At 41.7% G+C, this 22,489-nt stretch overlaps 2 protein-coding genes across 2 annotated transcripts in view; both read left to right on the top strand.

Annotated features, from left to right (window-relative positions):
* Positions 1-10,519, top strand: part of LOC126401683 (gamma-aminobutyric acid receptor subunit alpha-5-like) — a 92,633-nt gene extending 82,114 nt beyond the window's left edge. The window contains exons 9-11 of the mRNA XM_050063077.1: positions 695-847; positions 1,102-1,313; positions 2,899-10,519. Of these exons, the coding sequence (XP_049919034.1) occupies positions 695-847; positions 1,102-1,313; positions 2,899-3,198 (665 nt within the window). The 3' untranslated portion in view covers positions 3,199-10,519. The remainder of the gene's footprint in view (positions 1-694; positions 848-1,101; positions 1,314-2,898) is intronic.
* A 3,036-nt stretch (positions 10,520-13,555) lies between these two features.
* Positions 13,556-22,489, top strand: part of LOC126401682 (gamma-aminobutyric acid receptor subunit gamma-3-like) — a 131,504-nt gene continuing 122,570 nt past the window's right edge. Inside the window, exons 1-2 of the mRNA XM_050063076.1 lie at positions 13,556-13,887; positions 14,242-14,396. Of these exons, the coding sequence (XP_049919033.1) occupies positions 13,835-13,887; positions 14,242-14,396 (208 nt within the window). The 5' untranslated portion in view covers positions 13,556-13,834. The remainder of the gene's footprint in view (positions 13,888-14,241; positions 14,397-22,489) is intronic.

Genomic DNA, 22,489 nt, shown 5'->3' with positions numbered 1-22,489 from the left:
CCGATTTTGCCTGGAGAAAGCCTCATGTATTACTCTGCGTGTGTGTGTGTGTGTGTGTGTGTGTGTGAGAGAGAGTCTGTGTACATGTGCCCTAGTGTGTGGAATATAGTCATTGGGTTTTTCATAGTTTACCAGCGCCTGCAGCCACAAACTGCTGCTGGTGAGAGGATTTTTTTTAAAGCCTCAAATGCAATCTTCGCTTGTTTAACTGAATACTGTGTCTCCCTCTCTCTCTTTCTATCTCGCCACATTTCCTCTGGATTTACCTCCAACTGTCATCGCCCCGTGGTCCAATCCCAGACACTAACTGCATGATAATCTATTGTCATGTCCTCGCAATAATTAACGCCACTTGCTCTCATTTTTCACTTTAATAATGGATTTGGAGTCAGGTTCATTTCGCCATCACATTCAAGCTTAATTTTTTAACCTTTCCACCTCTGTCCTGCAGTTTGCACCACCTCTAATTATTTCATAACGCAATAGCAGGACGGAGGAGGGACACATTTGCAGTGGGAAAAGAAGAGAAGAGTTAATGAGCACTTCTCTAGCTGTCAAGTTTGTGGCCGTAAACAGTAACTTAATTGTGTCCTGTGTGGAAACCCAACGAATCAGGAGGTTAGATCACATGTCTAAGCACCTGTTTATTGTCCCTATCTAACTTTATATCCTTTCTATCGCTGTCTCCCCTCAGGACAGTACACTGTGATGATGGTTCACTTCTACCTGAAGAGGAAGATTGGATATTTTGTCATCCAGACGTATATGCCCTGTTTCATGACCGTAATCCTGTCCCAGGTGTCGTTTTGGCTAAACAGAGAATCAGTTCCTGCGAGGACCGTCTTTGGTGAGCGAAGCCACTTATTTACTCATTTACTTTTTAACGTTTTTATTTGTCTGGGTAATATTCCTGTCATGCACAGCCACACGAGGGAGAGTAATAACGGTCGGCCGCTGAGCAGCAGCACTGCAGTCGCTGGCAGTTAAGAGTTATTAAAGCGCCCACCTTTGTTGAGTGAGGGGAGACTGTTAGTTGTTTCCAGACAGCCTGTAAAAATACAACTCAATTTAAATTTGTCACGTCCTTTTGTTTGCACCCAGGGGTGACTACTGTGCTGACCATGACTACCCTCAGCATCAGCGCCAGGAACTCACTCCCCAAAGTGGCCTACGCTACAGCTATGGATTGGTTCATCGCCGTCTGCTACGCATTCGTCTTTTCTGCCCTCATCGAGTTCGCCACAGTGAACTACTTCACCAAAAGGAGCTGGGCCTGGGATGGCAAGAAGGCTCTCGAGGCACAGCACCCTAAGGTACAGCTTGGGGACACTAGATTGCAAGTACCAAACATGAATGTCGTGCTACTTTAAAGGACCATATTAATGGTTTCACATGTTGTAGCCATGTTGTGGAGTTAAATGAGAAGATCAGTACCTCTCATGTCTGCATGATAAATATGTAACAAGAGGTGCATGGAGGAAATGAGAGGAACTGGTTAGCTTAGCTTAGCATAACGAGTGGAGCAGCTAGCCGGGCTCTGTCAAAGATAAGCTCACTATAAACAGTAAGCGGAAGGATTTTGTCAGCCTTGGGCAAAGCTAAGCAAGCTGTTTCCACTCTTTATGCTATGCTAAGCTAAGCTAAGCTGTCCCCTGGCCCTCGCGGGTCCATGTCATTGGTCCGACAGCCCATTGGTTCGACATCCCATTAGTCCGACGGTCCGCGGTGCTGAACGGCTTGCGGCGGGTGTATGGTGCGCCGCGACCGGCTCTGGGTCAGCTGGGAAAGGCTTGAGGCGGAGCAGGCTCACAGCTTATGTGTTTGTCACTTTCTTTTTCATTTTAACCCACACCATGATCTTTTCCTGACCCTAACCAAGTGGTTTTTGTGCCTAAACCTAACCAGACCTTAACCACAGGGCATCATGATGATTTCGGAACGGACTTCGGAACAATGGGTTTAATATGGTCGGACCAATGGGCTGTCGGACCAATGGTAATGTAATTGAGTGTCATTCGGTTTTTGTAATGACAAGTTGACATTGTTTGGGTTGTCATTAATCAAAGTGACATTACCAGAAGTTGTCTTTGTCATGACAATTTGACATTAAATTTGTTTGGGATGTCCTTGTAATGACAACTTGACATTAACCACGATGACATGACCAGAAGTTGTCTTTGTATCAATCATTATGTCAGCTTTTCATAAACACAAAAAGAGGTGCATTTCTTGTTAATGTCAAGTGATGACAAAGACAACTTCTGGTAATGTCACTTTGATTAATGTCAAGTTGTCATAATCAAGACAACCCAAACTGAATGACACTTAATGACAGCAGTCATAAATGTTGACAGTACATGACATGTACATAATGTTCATGACAGGTTCATGACTGTGTCATGTCATAGTTATGACAGTGTCATGTCACTCTTATGTAGATACCTTCAAGTAAAGTGTTACCTACTTTTTCCATGTATGACATTAAGGCAGTATTCCCAAATGAAAGTTTAGCTTACAGTCTTAGATGTGTAAACGGCACAAACTATGAAAAGGGTTTATATACTAGACCAGATAAGTTGCATCAGGAATAATCAGGATACATTACTTGACAACACTGATTACTATACAAGTTGCTTGCTTAAAATTTTACCAGGAAAACTGTCAATCATCTGTTAGCAGCTGGATTAAAACACAGACCTGCACACTGCAGTCATCATAAATAAACCAAACTGCTACCTGTGTGAAATTCAATTACACAGCATCCCTGAATGTTTTGCCAGAAATGTTACTCGCCTGCAAAAGCACTAATTATTCCAGACAGAATGAAACACATTGATTATCCAAAAACAGCAGGGTTTAAAACCAATTCACCTCTCACTGCAATCTGTGCCGCTGTAGAAACGAGACCCCATGGTGCTGTCAAAGAAGCCCAACAACGTCTGCTCAGCGGGCGTCAACTACACCCCCAACCTCACCAAGGACGTGTCCATCTCCACCATCTCCAACACGACGTCGGTGCAGCTCCGGGCCTCGGAGACCAAGATGGTGGACCCCAAGAAGACCTACAACAGCGTCAGCAAGATCGACAAGATGTCGCGGATAGTGTTCCCCGTCCTGTTTGGAACCTTCAACCTCGTCTACTGGGCCACGTACCTGAACAGAGAACCGGTGGTGAAAGGAGTGGTCAGCTCAACGTAATCTTTCTCATTTTTTTTTCCTGAGACAGAGAGTTCGTATTAGGGGATTAAGTTTGTTCTAATTTGAAAGTGGGTGGACTTAAAGGAAAAGGGGTTGTTGTAAGGTTGTTGCCCAAGACAAAAAAATTTAAAAAATAACAAATATCTGCGCTTGAAGAACAAAAACAAACTATACTCAACTATCTAATTCAAGCACTTTGAATGGATGCAAGGCTGCAACAGAATCCCTTTCCTGTTTTTATGGCCTAAAAAACTGCTCGATCACACAGAAACTTGCTTCTAAGACCTCGAGGGAGCGGGTGCTTTGCTTCTTTCTCATCTATCCTGCTGCAGTTTGCATGACGCTCTCCTCAAAAGGACTCCTCTTTGTCTTGAATACCGACCATATATATGTCAATCACTGCTTAAGGTATGGGAGCACACTCCATGGCGACTACTTGAGGTTTTAAATAAACTAATGTAGGCATTTTGAGCAATTTTCCTAAATTTACTCTTATCATGGAGGCTTGAAATGCACTGAGCTTATGCTGTGGAAAAAACCCTGCAATATAACATGCATTTGAAAAATTGATTTAAAAAATGTACTTAACTCCACACTGTGTGGAAGAAACATCTCTTGAGATTAATGCTGCAAGTGCATTAATAATTTAGTTTTCTGTCTCTTTTTTAAAAAAGAACCTTTGCCATTTTTTTCTCCTATTGCAGTGGGTGCTTGTGTGTCTCTTTGTACATCTTTACTTGAAGATTCAAAGCCCTTTGCTGCAGGCCTGGTTTCCCAAAAGCACTGGCAGACAGAGTCTCAGTGGAAGATGACGAGTGCTACCTAAAGGTGAAAAAAAAAAGTATTCGAAAGATTATCATTGCAGAATTTTTACATTAAGAGATGCTTTTTCATTCATAAAAAAATAAAAAGTCGTCATTTTGGGCAGCTTGCCAACAAGAAAAAAAACGTCTTTGGCCCACTTACACTGGGTGAGTGGACAGCTGTGGATGGGGTGTTCAGGACAAATTTAGGATACGTGCTTTAACTGAATTTTGAGCACAGGTCACTCAGCTAGGAAACTAATTTTCACAGCTGAGAGACCGGTGCTCGAAACGCAGAGTGTGTGACATACAAATCAGCAGAGTGAGAGTTTGGAGACTGTCATAGGGGTGCTAACCTCTATTTAGGCAAGCATGCTTCTTACTGATACTTGGGCAAAACACTGCAACACCACCAGCTCCAGGGGTCAGTGTCACAAAGACAGGATGTGACGTAGATCAAAATAACAGTAAGACAGCTGGCGAAGTCTTTACAGATTAGTCCTATGTAACTGTGGTATTTTTCAACCTGGACCATTTTCTCATGTGTTTGTGATTAATAGGAATTACTTTTTTGAAATTTGTCCAGTATTGAGTGAGATTGCTGCTGCGAAACAGTCTGCAATGTAACCACATGGAGCGTGTTCACACCATCAGTTTAAGTCTGCTAAAAGTGCTTGTTTTTGTCACTGACAGGCTCAGATTGTTATTTCAATTGTCTGACAGCATTATGGAAAGGATCACTAAAGAGACAGACCATTTGGTTTAAGAGTAAAGGGTATACTTATGCGGTGGTGTGTCTGTGTCGCTCTGCAGTTACACCTCCAAAACACTAGTTGGCGGCGGAGGTTTCTGTGAAGTGCTGTTAAGTTTAGTTGATTGACAAGTACACAAATCAGCTTCACTATAATTCGCAGCATTCACAGACAAACACTTGTCTTTATCTGAACACATTTTCCCCACAAATACAACATGCTAACGTTATTAGCACAAGCCTATGCCATTTTACATTGTATAAATTAGCCTAGTGGCTAGCGGAGATATCTTCTTCTCATATGAAGCCAGGGACAACAGCAACATTTAACAAAGGTAATGTAATAAAATTCAGCTCCATTACAACTCACAAGGTTCACCGACAAAACAACTGTCTTATACTAGGTTTTCCAAACAAATACAACATGCTAACGTTATTAGCACAAGCCTGTGGCATTTTATATTGCATAAATTAGCCTAGCAATGAGTGGAGATTTTCTCTGCTCATATGAAGCCAGAATAAATCTCGATGTATAAATCCCCAAAGGTTAAATCACCTTTACGTTAATTTCATCTGTGAAATTAACGTAAATAAAAGCTTTGTTTCCACTGAGGGACATGGTTTAAGCTTACAAAAATAGACGGGAGGTCTGTGATGCCGTGTAGTTACATGTCTGGGGAGGTGCACCTCAGGCAGAAGTAAAAAGTCTGCCTCAGATCCATTTTGTTTAGCCAGAAACAGCCCAAAATTGCTTTCACCAAACCCACCAGACTCCATAAACAGTAAATTTATCATCATAAAACACTCTTCAAAGTCGCCAGAATCAAAATAAGACTTACAAAAGTCACTTTAACACTGTTCCAACAATCACTAAGTCTGGTTTGGTTGAAATAAACCCTTAATTCACCCCGTTAGATGTGAATATATACCGGCTCTTTACATACTGGAGTCTGGTGGGTTTGGCAACAACGATCTTGAGGCTGTTTCTGGCTGTTACTCTTTAACAAAAAAGTCTGTCTCTGTAGGGATCTTTTCCATAATGTTCGAGGATACATCTAATAACAATCTGGCAAAAACAAGCACTTTTAGTGGCCGCACGTACATTAATGGTGCCATATGCCTAGAGTGGTTACATTGCAGCCTGTTTCACAGCTGCTGGCTGCAGCCTTCTCACTCATCACTGAACCAATTAAAAAAATGTTCCCATTGGTATCATAGTCTCAAATATGTGAAAACATGGACCAGGTTGAAACATACTGAAGTTACCTTTTCAGTAAGACTAATTTGCCATGAATTCTGCGTAAATTAAAAGTCTTTTCAAACTACAAAACATAACTGACCAACCTCCATTCACTGAAGCAGAAAATATTTGCCTTCTGGAGGACTTTAACAGTTACAAGGGCATTTTGTTAGAGGAATTCTGATGCCCTTATGTGGGGAGAAAGAACAAAAAGAGAATAACAATCAGTGAAGTTTCATTATCATACGATTTTCTGCATTGAATAATAAATTGCTGATGAAAGTGTGTCATTAAACTCACCGTAAAGGCCTGTGGCACGGTGGAATAAGTGGTTCAAGAAGCTTATTGGCTTTCAGGCTCAGTTGGTGAACTACTGTAGCTGAGGAGCTAACTGCTCACATGCTCGCCAGCCAGGACATGCTAGTGCTTGTTAGTCACAGTAGCTAAGCTTCTTCTGTTTTCTCTCAACTGAATGAACTGATTTTGACACAGTTGTTTTTGCCACTTGAAACTACAGTGTCATCAGGCCTTTAAGTTACGGAAATTTGGGGGAAATCAGGCCAAGTCTCGTAAGGGAATCATGTAAATAAACTTTTAATTTGAAACTTTGCTTTGACATAAAAAAGACAATGTCTCTCGTTTGAGTTTTAAGCCCTTGGAAGAAAAAAACAACAACCAAAGTCTAACGTTGACTTTCACATCCTGAAGATGTTTTCGTCTGATATCTTTCTTAATGTTTGTGTGTACATGTGTAAGATTCTTTTCTTCCTGTCGCTTGTAGAGGAGCTCACATCGTATCAAACTTTTGATCTCTTTGGATCTGATGTTTTTTTGGTCATCTATTTCTACATTGACTTGATCACACTGGAAGCAATGAGCACATGTTGTGGCATTTTGGCTCGAGCCCACCATAGCACAGCCTGTGTGACTTGTTGGACTATGGTGAGACATACTCAGGAACAAAAGGACCCCTGCTCCCAGCAGAAGAGTTGCCTCAGAGTCACTGTGTGTTTAATCTCATGGAGTTTAAACGGTGCAGTTGGGGGCATTGTCAAAGAAACAATGGCTTGGTGAAAACCATGAAAATAAAGACATCAGCTGCTACTGTACCTGCTTTGCTTTGTGAAATTGGGACCTACATTGGATGTCGTCACCATATCAGCTTAAAATTCTTTCCAAAGCGCTTTCATTTTGGATTTTTGTGCCATAATTTTCTGTAGTGTTTTCGTGCTGGTTTGGGTTGATGTTGAATTTCATGTAAATCTAAGGTGTTGCTATCTGTCAAAAGCTTGGTGGGTGTCTATCAGCAAAGCTACGTGTCAGTGCTTGTTCAAGCGCAGCAGCCGTGTAAAAGGAAGTCCAATGAAATGCACTTGAAAGGCAATCTATATATTTGTCTGTCTGTGGTCGCCATGGCAGCAAGTCCAGATGAACAGACCAGACATCCTTTTACCCAGTAACAACCTCCAACCTCCACTGCCTGCTTGTTTCTGACTCTGCTGCTTATCCACATCGTCAAGACACGTGCTAATTTTCCTTTTGTTTCTGATGACGCCTGCAGTAGCTAAATCCTTCACATAGTTTGAGGTCATTTCGTTTGTTTTGTCAGAGCTGAACTGCTCCAGAGCTGCTTTATTTCAGCTGACTAAGCCTTATTTTGAGTTATATTACCAAAGGAAATGAAACTGTAATTAGCATCTTGGTCCCTAATCATGTAAGTGTATTTAGTCTCCATTGTTTTCTCTATGGAAGGCAGTGTCAGTCCGTCCTCCACTTAAACACTCCCATCGGCCTTAGTTGTACTTTTGTGCTCATTTAATGCTAATTAGCTAATGTTAGCATGCTAACACGCTGTGGGGAACATGGTAAACATTATACCCACTTACCATCGGCATGTTAGCATTGTCATTGTTAGCATGCTGATGTTAGCATTTAGCTTAAAGCACTGCTGTGCCTAAGTATAGCCTTACAGAGCCATTAGAGCACACAGTAGCATGGCTGTAGACCAGTGGTTAGCAAATATCAGCCCACAACTGACAAAAACTGAAGTATTTCTTTATTATTTTTTAACTTTATTTTTATTTTTGATATGAGCAAGTACACTATTATCAGGATCTCTGTTTGTTCAACCTACTAAATTATCTGTGTTTGTACATGTTCTCCAAATGGGCGGGGTTTAAATAGAAGTGGGTGTGGCTTTAAAGCTGAGTGGGTGTGGTCTGATCTGAAATTGTTATTTAAGCCTGAAATTAATATATAGTTCATCGGTAGTTGCTATATTTATTATTTATTAGAAAGTTTTTTCGAGAACATCCCCAAGTAAGTCAGGACTTTTGTTCTTTATCTGTACCGGATACTCGCTTCATCCAAGTATTTAGCGACAAGATTTTGGTTTTGAAAGCATTCTGGTTTCTGTTTGTAGTCTGTTTTTAGTGCGAGTATTATTGACCAATCACATTAGAGTGGGTTTTGGTTGCATTCAGGTAAACAATTCATGCGGGGGGCAAAAGAGGCAAAACGCATCGGCTGAAATGCAGTCCCAGAACCTTTTGGCTATCATCTGACCATGACTTCACTTTCTGTTCACTTTTTTAATTTCTTTTGACAATCCGGAAAAATAATCCAGTCATAGACGTCGTATCTCAACAACTTGTTCGTATTCCCAGGTCATCAAATACACTTTCTCACACTACTCGGTGTCTCATAGCGAGGTCTGAAATACATTGTAACATGTGGCTTACGTTGTGATACCTTTGTAGTTAGGTTAAGGCCACAAAATTAGTTGGTTATGTTTCGAAAAAAGATCATGTTTTGGTTGAAAATAGGTGTGTTTGGTACGTAAAAATAGCATAACGTGATGTAAATGTTTCACGTAAATGTTAGCTTTTGGTTTCACATGGGACATGAACTGTGGTCTCCTAGATGAAGAAGTTTTGTTAGACCCATCCACCATACCTCCCTCCCACCCTCCAAGGACTTTCTCAGTCTTTATACTACATCAGTTTCTCTCAGTGTCACGCACTGTAGTGGATGGGTTCAATTTGGAGTTAGCTTAAAGCCTGATGCATCTCATATAGACACTAAAGGGTGCCTTTGCTGTCGCTGTCACATGCTAATGGGTGTGACAAAGTATTTGACGCCCTAGGAGTGAGAGCTCTCAAATCCAACTCTATTCTCACTTTTAAAGTTTCTAATCGGATTGTAAAAGATGACCAGCACACAGAAGTTATTCAGGAGTACGGTCTCACTCTGAAATCGTCGAAATCCAGCACTTGGGCAGTGACTTGCGGCATCAGAAACCAACGAAACAAGGCGTCCTTTAATGTCAGCATGATACGTGGCCAGTTGCCGTTATAGTTTAATGGCGTCTGGCAGCATCAGGGGGAAACGCGGCGGGACAAGAACGAAAGTTACATTTCCTGTGAAAACAGAAGTGTATTTTGAAAGAAGACGATGCATTTAACAGGCAGAACTTGACACAGTGTCCCAGAACGTCAGCAGCCGTACCCAGGGTACCTTGTACGGCATATGTGGAAAGTCCATGACCAAACGTCGATATGTGAAGATGTCGGAGTGAGAATGTGTTGTATTCGGATATCGGCTGGCCACACCACAACTCCAGAAATATTCACTGTCGCGCCCTAGAGGCTAAATCATCGTCAGACTGATCCCTGATGGGTTTGGAGATTGCATGGCTGTAGACCATTGGCAAGCCAATAGCGGCGTAAATCTGCCCCTCGAACAAAAAAGCTGAAGTATTTCCTTTTACGGTTCACAAAACTTCATTATTTTTGATAAATAGACTACTGGTACACTTCATTCTATCTATACATACATCTTTCTTGCCATTGAAGAAATGAGTGCCCCTATCTACCCATCCATCCATCCATCCATCCATCCATCCATTTAACCAGCCCTCTCTTCTCTATTGCCAGCCAAGAAACGATTGCCTGCCCCTCCCTCCTTCCTTCAGCCACTGTGACAGACTCATCTGCCATACATCTGTTAGAAAAGGGATTTAGTTCCGCTTAAGTTACTTTCACCCATTCAGGGGGGCCCCTTACAGCAAAGCGCTTCACTCCAATTTAAGCCCCGACTGGCCCAACCGATGACAAATGCTTGTTTTTCTCTCTGTGGTGTCTGGACAGCTGTGGCTGGTGCATGTTAGGGACAAATTTAGGATTGATTATACGTACTTTATCCGAAGCTAGCTCATGGGCAGTGAAGCAGACTGAAGTCTTGAACTCGGGTCTCTCTGCTGGGGACTGTAATGCACATGCAGCGGTCGCAACATCCCAGGAAGGCGGTAGACAGCCGTTACACATGCATGGAGTTTTTCTTGCTTTTGAGCATCAATAACAACTTTTTTGGAGGAAACATTAAACTGTTTGCTTAAATTTTGCAAAAAAGAAATACAGCAAAGCCATTGTAGCTATAGCTGGGCTTTACAACGTATTTGTGTTCTTCATTCTTTGTTTTATGTACTGTATTTGTTTTATGTATTATACTTAAAATGATCAAATAAAAAGGATGAACAACAATGGCGTTCATTATTAATCACGGGGCAAAGCTGCTGTATATTATAGAATCCATCTTATAGCTCCTGTGGCTTCATTAAATCATGATTATAGCTGCTAATGCAAGAGGGGAATCTGACTGCAGCTCTTTGGTGTATCCATCTTCGCTGATTCCCTGTTGATATTTAACTGCTTTATAAAAATAGTTTGATGCATATAGTGTCTGTGTGCTCCAATTCCACTTATCACACATCTGGGAAAGATGTGTTTCTCTGTTTTATCTACTGTCAGTCCTTTCTCCGGAAAAGACAGATCAACTTCAGTTATACTGCTGCATCTAAAGCTGTGGTTATTTTCATCACTGTTTTTGATGAACGACGAGTGACCAGCTTTTTATAGATGAAGTACTTTAACTTCTTAGATTTTATTAAGCAAACAGATACAAGAACACGAGACGTCTTGTCATTAATATATTCACTTTTGATGGTTTATTTTAAGGGGTAATGGGGAGTGGTGGAATGTAACTAAGTACATTTACTCAAACACTGCTCCAGTGTGTAATTTTGCAATGTTAATTATTAAAACAGCAAAAATATACATTGTGTGTACACTCTATAAAGTAATGCACTCGTTCAACTTTTTGCATGCATCGTTTTCATCTTTGACATTATGGAATTAGTCCAATGAGTCTTTTATAATCTGACAAACCAATTAGTTTAGGTTGCTTTAACCTCAAAAAGCTTAATAAAGTTGAACGAACTTAATATTTGAGTGTTGATATTTAGTGGCCAATTTTTTTAATTTAAGATATCCTAACTTATTTATTTTCATTCCATTTTACCCAAATTGTGAAAAATGTTTTTCATTTTGACCAACTTCTTATAAGTTGTCAACTGACTAAAACACTTTAATGGAACAAACATAATTTCTTTATGCTGAAAAACTTATTAATGTCATTTGTTGCCTAAACCCAACCATGTGTGTTTGTTGCCTAAACCCAACCATGTGTGTTTGTTGCCTAATGTGTGTTTGTTGCCTAAACCCAACCATGTGTGTTTGTTGCCTAAACTCGACAATGTGTGTTTGTGTTGCCTAAACCCGACCATGTGTGTTTGTTGCCTAAACTCGACAATGTGTGTTTCTGTTGCCTAAACCCAACCATTTGTGTTTGTGTTGCCTAAACCCAACCATGTGTGTTTGTGTTGCCTAAACCCAACCATGTGTTTGTTGCCTAAACCAGAGCATGTGTGTTTGTTGCCTAAACCCGACCATGTGTGTTTGTGTTGCCTAAACCAGAGCATGTGTGTTTGTTGCCTAAACCCAACCATGTGTGTTTGTTGCCTAAACTCGACAATGTGTATTTGTGTTGCCTAAACCCAACCATGTGTGTTTGTTGCCTAAACTCGACAATGTGTGTTTCTGTTGCCTAAACCCAACCATTTGTGTTTGTGTTGCCTAAACCCAACCATGTGTATTTGTTGCCTAAACCCAACCATGTGTGTTTGTGTTGCCTAAACCCAACCATGTGTGTTTGTTGCCTAAACCCGACCATGTGTGTTTTGTTGCCTTAACCCAACCATGTGTGTTTGTTGCCTAAACCCAACCATGTGTGTTTGTTGCCTAAACCCAACCATGTGAGGACGTGGATGTGGAAAGTCCATGACCAAACATCGATGTGACGAGGTCGGAGTGAGAATGTGTTGGTGGAACACACATACTTGCATATTAGACAAAAACATCCAAACAACTTGAGGATTTTTGGCATTGTATTTTGTGTGGTGAAGAGCGTGCAGCTTGAAGCATCACCTCGGTGGTAAGTTGAAGACATTTATGGGAGCATGTCGTAGTGTGCGGACTCTTGCGTCTTATCAGCTAGATGTGCATTCTTTTAGAAACTTTTTGTGTCAACCTTTGTGCACAGAAATATTCCAGGTTTGAAAAGGTAACGTATTGTGTTTCTCAGTAAGTATTTAATACAGGACTCTGAACCTTTAAGCCAACATTTGGTAGGAAATGAGAGGAATATTAACTCATCTTTAGGATTATCATGCTTTTAGTAGTGCACCTTGACTCAATTTTGAATGCAGAACTTTCACTTGTAATGGAGTATTTCATCCTGTGGTACTGCTACTTTTACTGAGGCGAATAATCTATCACCATTTTGTTGTATCAGCATCAATAATGAGAATTTTTTGGTTGTTTATGGAGGTCAGTGCTGGTGGCGAGGTTCATATGCTGGTTGCAGCACTGCAGTGAAAGCCTGACATTGTTGCCTGTGTTTCTCTGTCAAATTTCCAGCCACCAGGGGGCAGCGCAGCCTCTCCCTGTGCTCCTGTGTGCGTCAAAACAGCCTCCCAACTTTGTGGGGCTGAACAGTGGAACAGTGAGGCTGCCCTGCTGAGTTGGGCGCCTATTCAGAAATGACTTATTTTGAGTGTGTGTGGGGGAGAGCTCGCTGTGACTCTGTGGTACGTAAACGGCTGTGTAAAGCCTGGGTATGACTTCCAGTGGCGACCATCATCAGGCACGCATCAATATAAACAAAAATCAAATATAAAATCAGTAAAACTGACATCCTGCTGCTTTTTATATGGCTGTATTCTCATATTTTTTTATAATCTGCATGGTGCAGCACACTGGCAGATAAAGTATTCAGGGAATCAGGATAAAAAAAACAATAATCCAGCACTGTTTAACCCTTTACTAACTCTCTAATTAATTTGATTAAATCCAAAAACCTCATGGATACAGGTGTTTAATCATGCAGGAAATATAATGACATAATTTTGATCATGACGCAGCTTGCAAAAAAAGGCTTTACATCTGGATAATGCAGTTGTGGTCCAGGTCCTGTATCCTGTGCACGGTGTATGAGTCACGCAAGATGCTCAAGGTTCACCACCACCATCATCACCACCACCAGCAGCAGCAGCAGCAGCAGACAGCGTCACCCAACCTCTGTTGCCCACACAGGCGTTAGAGGGAGGAGGGCGCCGCTGGATCCCGTCCATCCGACTCCCCCCCTCCGCCGGACTGATCACACTGATTGATCGTCGGGTGCGTCCCGGAGGAACCCCTGCGTGGTGCTCGGCGGATCGGGGAAGGGGGGGTTTGAGAGACCGGTTGTGTGGTCGTAGATGACACGCAAGAGAAAGTGTGTGGGCGGATGAGGAAGTTCAGAGCACGGATTGATGGTCACACACCTACTGTACTGTACTGGCACTTTATCGCAGCAGTAGCAGCAGCAGCAGCAGCAGCAGCAGCAGGAGCACCGGGATCTCCATCCACCAGTTTCTGTGATCGGAGGTGATCCGCGCATGGGAAAATGACAATCAAGTTTGTGGTGATCCTCTTCATACTTGTGCTTCAGGGTGCTCGGTGAGTCGGGTTTGCACCTTTTTTTGATTTACATGATCAACAGCTGAGGGGCTTTAAAAGTTCACATGTGGGGTATGATTTCATGTGCGTGTGGCTCATAATGCATGTTTTTTTCTGAGGGCTTTCCCCGCACATACACACACAGACACACACTCAGACAAATGCCTGCTGTGCACATATACAGTCTGGGCTCTGACAGTTAAACTCAATGCATCCAAACATAAGCAGCATCCATTTATGCTGCTGCGACAAAGTTTTTTTGATGATGGTGTTCATTAAAGGGGGGGCAGGGGGAGCACAGCAACATGACTAACGACCCCCACCACCCCTTGTTTTTCACCTCCCACCCTCCAGTTGTGATCTACTGGATTATGGCGCCGACGATGAAGATCCCAACGACACCACTGTCAATCAAATGCTGGTTCCCAGGTCGCACCAGGAGGACGCCACACTTATACTCAACAATCTGCTCAAGGAATATGACAAGACGCTGCGGCCGGACATTGGAGGTAAGGCCGGGTCATGCAGATGAGTTAAAGCTTGGGTAATAGGGTTTAAACTTAGTGGAGGTCAGGGTTATTGGCTGGGAGTGGAGCTGTCTGTGGTGCTGGAACCAGTGAGGCTGCAACACTGGATGGGGGTTGTTTTCCTCTTGCAAGGGCGTAGGTTTCCTTTCAATGTGTGTGTATGTGTGTGTGGGGTCCTCCAACAGAAAATTCTGAGCTCTAGGTGCTTAATTTCCTGCATACTGGTGAGTTTTATGCAGCAATCTGTCCCTTTTCTGCAGCAATTCAAAGTATAAATGTCTCCTCCATGCATGTGCCCCCTCCAAACTTTACATCTCATAGCTTTGAGGGAAATAATCACACCCAAGACTTTGTGGAATGATGTTATGCATGTGTTTCCCATCATTATATACACATGTCCTCGAAATGCCAGCAGCCATATTTGTTACGTTTGGACACCTTGGGGTGTCTGCTCAGATTTAGGGTGATGTTCTGTATGTTTGGGCAGCTTGTAATGATGACACCATCCTGCAGCTTGTTAGCAACATCGTCTGTCTGCTGGAGGTTTGAATGTTTCAGTATCTACATATTACTACATATCGGGATCATGTATAAACTGCAGCTGCAACCAAACATAAGCAGTAAATCCTCCCATTTAAGAATCTGACACCAGTGTTTGGCTTTTTTTGTTCTCGCTTACAATAAGACAATTAAAAAGCTTCAAAGCTGGCCGAAAATTGACCACCAGAGACGAACAAACCAGAGCAAGGGAGCGTCAATTAGATTGATTTGAGAGTAAGCAGATTTTGAATTGAGCTTTAAAACACAAACCTCCAGAGGGAGACTGATCTGTCTGGGAGCCAGGACAGGAAAAGCTCGGTGACCGCAAGTCTTGAACTTTGAGCGACGTAGTGGACATGGACGAGATCAGCAACTCAATGGTACACGATAGACACTGGGGTAACGTGGGTACGAGTGATCATGTAGTCAAATTTTGAACGTACTGTAAAAGTGCTACGACCTTTTGGCTTAAATAAGAATAAAAAGCCTGCTCCACCCATGGTTAATTCCATGACTACTGATCTCTGTTCGGCATACAGTTCGCAAAATGGATGGATTTGATAAGTAGAGCTGGACATCATCACCATCGTAATGAAAAGTAGCCTAAACAATCAGCTGATTGATTCATTGACTGATTGTTGCATCTCCAACACTGTTTAAGGAGTATTGTGTCGGTAGTTTACAGCAAATCCAAAACCTGAGCCTCGATCTTGGACTGTACTTTTGATTTTAGGTATCCTCAGAGTTTAAAATTTACATAAGGAACACCATTTCCTTTTGAGCATTTAGCTTTTTCAGTGATTTTTCATTCACACTGGGTGAAGGAACATCTTTTAAAAGGCTGAGCTCATTTGAATAGACTTCTGTACAACCCCCAGTTCGGAGGAAGTACTTAGATTATTCACTTAAGTAAAACCAATGTCAGCACTGTGGCCTCACAGCAAGACAGTTCCTGGTTCGAACCCGGGGTGGGGAGTTGACATGTTCTTCTCACCCACTGCTCATTGGTTTTCTCTGGGTACTCCGGCTTCCTCCCACAGTCCAAAGACATGCAGGTTAATTGGTGACTCTAAATTGTCCGTAGGTGTGAGTGTGAGTGTGAATGGTTGTCAGTCTCTATGTGTCAGCCCTGTGATAGTCTGGTGACCTGTCCAGTGTCAGCTGGGATAGGCTCCAGCACCCCCACGACCCCCAACAAGATGGGTGGTTATGGAAAATAACAAATAAATTCTCCATCTGCTTAAGCTTGTTTTCAGAGCTTGTGACATTTTGGTTGCTCGTGGTTTTCATAGACGTCATGGTCAAGAAAAATCCAACCACGTAGAAACATTTGGGGTGGGTATCTTTTCTTCTCTTACCTCTACAGGAGATTACAGGGCTGACATGCTGTGTATAGAAGAAGGTGGACGAGAGGTCGAGGGCGGTAGCTCCAGTCCAAATCATTCTCTGATTGCACCCACATTATTCCTGCCATGCTCCTGGCACAATCAAAGCTGCTCGGAGGGGGAAATGTTCCTCCTCAGAGAGGCTGACCGCTAATCAAATGGTTACTGGTTTGATCCCCACGATGCTCTCACTGATGGGCTGGACTGACTGGAAAAAAAGCTCCCTGTGTTAAGTGTGGAGTCATTACCAAAGTCCCGTTTATATTTACTGTTTGTATATATATATATATATATATAGAGAGAGAGAGAGAGAGAGAGAGAGAGAGAGAGAGGGAGAGAGAGAGAGAGAGAGAGAGAGGGCTGCTGGAGAAATCAAAGCAGACATCTGTGCTGCTGAGTGAAGCTATGAATGTTGACCAGCCTTGGCACAAAGACACCTTCAGTAGCTCTAATGGTGTCATGTTGTTCATCTGTAGCCTTCAGATGTTCTATATTTTCTTGCTCTTTTTCTTACGTTCCAATTTACGTCTGCTTTGTTAACATTGCTTTTCCCTGCGTTTGGGATTTTTGCATTTACAATCAGCGATGTGCTGACAAAATCAGAGGAACCGTTGATCTGATGTGAGGAAATCATTTGGGAATTGCTCTACTCTACATTTTGGTATAAACACTGTGTGTTTCTGAACTTTTTTAAGATTCTTTGGTTGTTGTTCTGTTTCCTGCAGCTCACTGTGACATTTGCTTCACCTTGTCTTACCTAAATTCTTACTTGTGCTGCGTTCACGTGGGATCAGGGAGACGCTAGGTGGCAAACCAGATATCATTTTAGTAGACGAAAGCAGGATGGGAGAAGTAGGTGAGGCCAGCAGAGGCTACCGGCATAGTAGTGGGGGGACACGTGAGACTGATTACTGGGGGCCTCCAAAAGCCTTGATTAAAAGTTTGGTTTTGTCTGCAGTTAAAAAAAAATCACAATTGTCTGTGAAAAAGATGGATAAAGAGAGGAAGGGCAGGGGGCCCGCAGACACTGCTTACGCATAGGGCTAAGAAATTTGGTGCTACGCCCCTGGGCATTGCATTTCAAGTTAAATTATGTAAAGTTTTTGCCGTCCTCCGCGACGGAATTTACAACTGGATGTTATGTAACACGGGTGAAAACACGTGCGATGTAGACAATCACCGGACATTACTAGTAAAAGTACATAAAACAATGACTGCTAAATTATTTTATTTGATATATTTTGTTCCATTGTTGTAAACCATATGGCATCACCATGGCAACATTTTATTATCCAAGTCATTTTAAACTACTGCCATTCTGCCGGACTGTTTTTTCCGTGGCGTTTACGGTCTGTCCGATTCCATTTGAACGCAGCATTGAACGACTTGGCCAAGACGCGGCGGCAGGGGGGGCTCGAGCTCCCACCAAAAATGTCCTTTATTTTTTATTTTATTATTATTTTTAATCAAATGTCGATGTAAAAGTAAATATAACATGATGACTTTATATTAAAAATAAATAACTGTAATAATTAAATACAAAATCGATCCCAGTTGACCTCCTCTTTTGATTGGTTGCTCAGAGCTCGTGCGTCACAGAGGAAGTTTCACCGTTAGCGTAGTTTATGCATGGTTATGCTGTAGTCACAAAATTTAGATGAATTTGCCATATTTTAACAAAACAGTGCTTTCGCCGTGACTGTGTACGATGTTATGGACCGTTACGTTGTTTCGTTAAAAGGAGCGAGGGCGGACGTTGACTGTGACGCAGAGAAATATCTGGAATAACTGACGGTAATTAGTTGGATGAACTTCACCTGGCGAGCCGCCATGTTGGAAGAAGCCAAAACAACGGGAGTACCGTAAATAACGTTACTGTAATCTTAGTCATATCCGGATAATGTCGGAGTTTTTCCAAGCTGTGTGTCTCTTTGACATGGCTGTCACATCAGCGGCACGCGAGCTCTCCGTGTTTTTGTCGGTTAAAGACGCACGTGAGGAGCGAGAGTGGTGACACTATCAGCTCTGTGGACACCAACGTTCAGCCGCTGGACACTGAGGCTGTGGGCGGCCATTTTGTAACTAACGACAACAGCATTCTTTTGTGACCGGTGAGTACATATTTTAATGTCAGGTAAGGACCAGTTTGTGTATTGTGTTATGGTTACTGTGTGTGCCAGCTCGTGTCTCAGATGTGTTGACCTGTGGTGATGATGGTGAGCCATGCTATGTGTGCTGCTGGTGCAGTCTGACCCAGTCTGGCAGATCCAGTTCAGCAGCACAGTGTGTCTTCTTGTCAGTGTCAGTGCCACTCAGTTCATAGTGATGATGGTCTAGTCAAAGTTGTTATGTGCTGGTCATGGGTGGATAATGATAACAGGGCCCCTGGGCACAGACATGAAAAAGGCCCCTGGACACCTCTCCAGCGTAAAAGCAAGACACAGACTTTGTGGTGGTGTTCCTGTGTTTTGTTGTAGTTGTTGTTGTTGTGCATTTCCTTGTATCCATAATGCATCTTTTTGTGGTTTTGTGTCACTTTGTAATTGTTTTGTGTCTTTTTGAGGCAATTTTGTCTCTTTTTTGGGTCTATTTATGTCTCATTTTAGTGAATTTGCGTCCCCCTGTGGTTGTTTTGTGTCTCTTTGTTGTTGTTTTGTGTCTTTTGAGGGTAATATTGAGTCTTTTTTTTGGTTGTTTTATGTCTCTTTAGGGTCATTTGGGGTCTCCTTGTGGTTGTTTTTTTGTATTGTTTTTTTGTTGTAGTTGTTTTGTGTCTTTTTGGGGTAATTTTTTAATGTCTCCTAGTGATTTTGTGTCTCTTTGTTTTATGTATTTTGGGGGTAATTGAGTCTTGTTTGGTCGTTTTATGTCTCTTTGGGGTCATTTTGGACTCCATGTGGTTTTTTTATTTCACTTTATAGTAATTTTGTGTCGTGGGTTTTCGCGTCTCTTTGTAGTTGTTTTGTGACTTTTTTTTAAGGAAATATTGTCTTTTTGCTTTTTTGATGTCTCTTTTTAGTGGTTTTGTGTCTCCCTGTGGTTGTTTTGTGTCTGTTGTTGTTTTGTGTCTTTTGGGGGTAATATTGAGTCTTTTTTTTTTGGTCATTTTACGTCTGTTTGGGGTCATTTTGGGTCTCCTTGTGGTTGGATTTTTTTCACCTTGTAGGCTAGTAATTTTGTGTCTTGGATTTTTGTGTCTTGTTGTAGTTGTTTTGTCTTTTTCAAGGTAATTTTGTCCTGTTTTTTGGTCTTTTAATGTCTATTTTATGATTTTGCGTTCCTCTTTAGTCATTTTGTGTCTCTTTGTTTTTGTTTCATGTCTTATTGAGGCAATTTTGTGTCTTTATGTGTCTTTGTAATGCTTTTGTGCCTATTTGCGGTTATTTTGTGTTTCTTTTTGTGGTTTTGTGTCTGGTCAGTTTTTGTCTGTGTTGTTGTTTTGTGTCATATTTAGGTAATATTGTCTTTTTTAGGGTGTTATGTCCCTTTAGTAGTCATTTTGTGACTCTTTGTTTTCTTGGGGGCGGCTGTGGCTCAGAGGTAGAGTGGGTCATCCAATCATAAGATACTGAAGCCCAAATTGCTCCCTGTGGCTGTTCCATCAGTGTATGAGTATGTGAAAAACTGAGTAGCAGGTGGCACCTTGTATGGTATCCTCAGCCAACTGTGTGTGAATGTGTGTGTTACTGGGTGAATGTGACTCATAGTGTAAAAAGCGCTTTGAGTGTATACTGTACAATTGCAGATCCATTTGCCATTTGTGTCTCTTTGTAGTCATTGTGTATCTTTTTGCAGTTATTTTGTGTTTCTTTTCATGTCTCTTTGTCTTAAGTTTGCATCTCTTGGTGATTGTTTTGCCAGTTCTTCTAGTTAATTTGTGTCTGTTTGCATCTCTTTACAGTCATTTTGTGACTGTTCCTAGTCGGTAGTTTTAATTTTAGTCATACTTTTAGGTCTGCAGCTAATGATTATTTTCATCGTTGATTATTTTCTTGATTCATTGATTATTAAATTAGTTGGTGATTAATAGTTGACAAGTCATTGTTGCAGCTCTAGACATTTTGCAGGTGAATGCCTTGGGACTCCCTTACACTTTAGGCCCCTACATTTATAGCACATAGAGTTGATGATGCATTTATGTTGACTGTTGTGGCTGCAGGAGGGGAGCTAGATTCAACTACTGTAGATCTGAGGGGTTGTGAGATGATTCATGGAAGAGAAAAGAAGAAAAAACAAAGTTATGCTGCACAAAAGTATATTGATTTTTGTTTTGTTTTGTTTCCATATATGTGCTATTTTGTGTGAACTATATTATTTGTTGACCTTTTTTTGGCACTAAAACACACATTTTATTTACAAACTGACATTATCAAACACCACTTCTCTTCTAATTAGGAGTGTGCTTTTTAAACAGCACAAATATTTGTCTCCCAGCTGCAGGACTCGTGGGTTTGAAGTGGAGGTTTATTAAGACTCAGTCTGAGACTACTCTGTGTACCTTGAAGTTGCCACCTTCAAGCCTGAAAGACTTTCGTTTGTAATGGCTTCAGTTGGGAGTTTTAGTGGAGTTACGCTTGAGATGAAGTTTCAAAGACTTTGTGGAAAGACTCTGGTGGGAACACTTATCTCCAGATCATTAAGACTGTTTATTTGTGTTCTTGGGTTATTTAAAATGACCAGGCACCCAGCCTCCACAGGCAGTAACCTGGTGAGAATTGATTTTTTTTTTTTCTTGCCTCCACCGGTGGCTCACTCGGCTCGGTTCATTCGGGCAGCAGAGATGGGGGATCTCCCTCCAGCTCTGCTGCCATAATTAAGGATGAAATTTTGATGAGATCCAGTTGACAAACCTCGGTGTCGTCCATGAAATGTTAATGTCTTAGCAGGATAATGTGAGGCAGCGGAAACATACGGGGCAAAAAATGCACACACACACACACACGTAGTGATACACACACTCAGGAAGATGACACTGAGTCAAAGACAGATCTGGGACATTTAAGTCATTGTAAAAAAAGAGTGGGTTCAGTTGAGAACTGCTGCAATGAATCTCTGTGAAACACACACACAAAGCAGAAACACACACACATAGACAGCCAGCCACTGAAGTCAGAACAGTGTGGCTCATTTCCGAGATACACCTGGATTTTGTCTAAATCAAAGTCATCCTCTTTTTACACACACACACACACACACACACACACACAGTATCAAACAGTGCTTTTCTGTTTGCATCTTTTTTTAAATGTGAGCAACTTCCCCTCTGTAGTTGTGCTTGTTTATGCTGCTGGCTGTGGAACCAGTGCACATACTGTTGTCTTAAGCATATTTGAGATTTCTGTATTAATTGGCCATTAATTCAATATTAGAAGTGTATTTGTATCTCACAGTGGAGCTCACTTCTTCGGGTAAAAATAGCCTCTTCAGGGCTGTACGTTAACTTTTTTAGCCCATAGCACTGATGCTACAGAGGGTGATAATTTTGTAGCACAGGCCAGAAAGTTTGTAGCACCTGTCACGATAACAGATTTTGCTGGGTGATTAATTGCATCAGAAGTTATTGCGATAAGCGATAACATTGCGTAATATTGTGCTTTTAATACCATTTTTATTATTGTTGTAATTTTGCTGTATTTAGACCATTATTTTTAACTTATATAATGATAATAAAGGCATAATAGTACACCCTTTTAAAGAGAAACAAACTTTTATTTAACAAGAATATTTAGGAATTAAAAAAAAAGAAAATTTAAATATCCGAAATAACACGTAAAAATACCACAATAAATAAATAAAGACCTTATAAATACAAAAAAATAGACTGTCAGTCTCTCACTCTCAGGTGTGGGCTCCCCTCTGTCATTTGGTTTAAATCCAAAACACTCCCACACGGGCCGTGGCATTTGGTTTAGGAACAAGTTCCCTGTCTTTCTCTTAAGGTGCGGACATGCCAAACCGACATCAAAGAACTAGCGGCGACGAAAGCCAACTGTTGCGTCGTCTACGTCGCCTCACGTCGCCCTGTGTCAGTTGCATTTGAACACACTAAACGGACTACATCCGACGGCCAAGTAGCACGGACGTTCTGCGCCTGCGTGAGAGGAAATAACGCAAAAAGGGAAACTGGAAGTCTGAGGAATGCATGTCCTA

Source organism: Epinephelus moara, chromosome 15, assembly GCF_006386435.1.
Source record: "Epinephelus moara isolate mb chromosome 15, YSFRI_EMoa_1.0, whole genome shotgun sequence".
Classification (NCBI taxonomy): Eukaryota; Metazoa; Chordata; class Actinopteri; order Perciformes; family Serranidae; genus Epinephelus; species Epinephelus moara.
The sequence above is the reverse complement of the archived record's forward strand: the minus strand, read 5'-3'. Positions and strand labels throughout refer to the sequence as shown.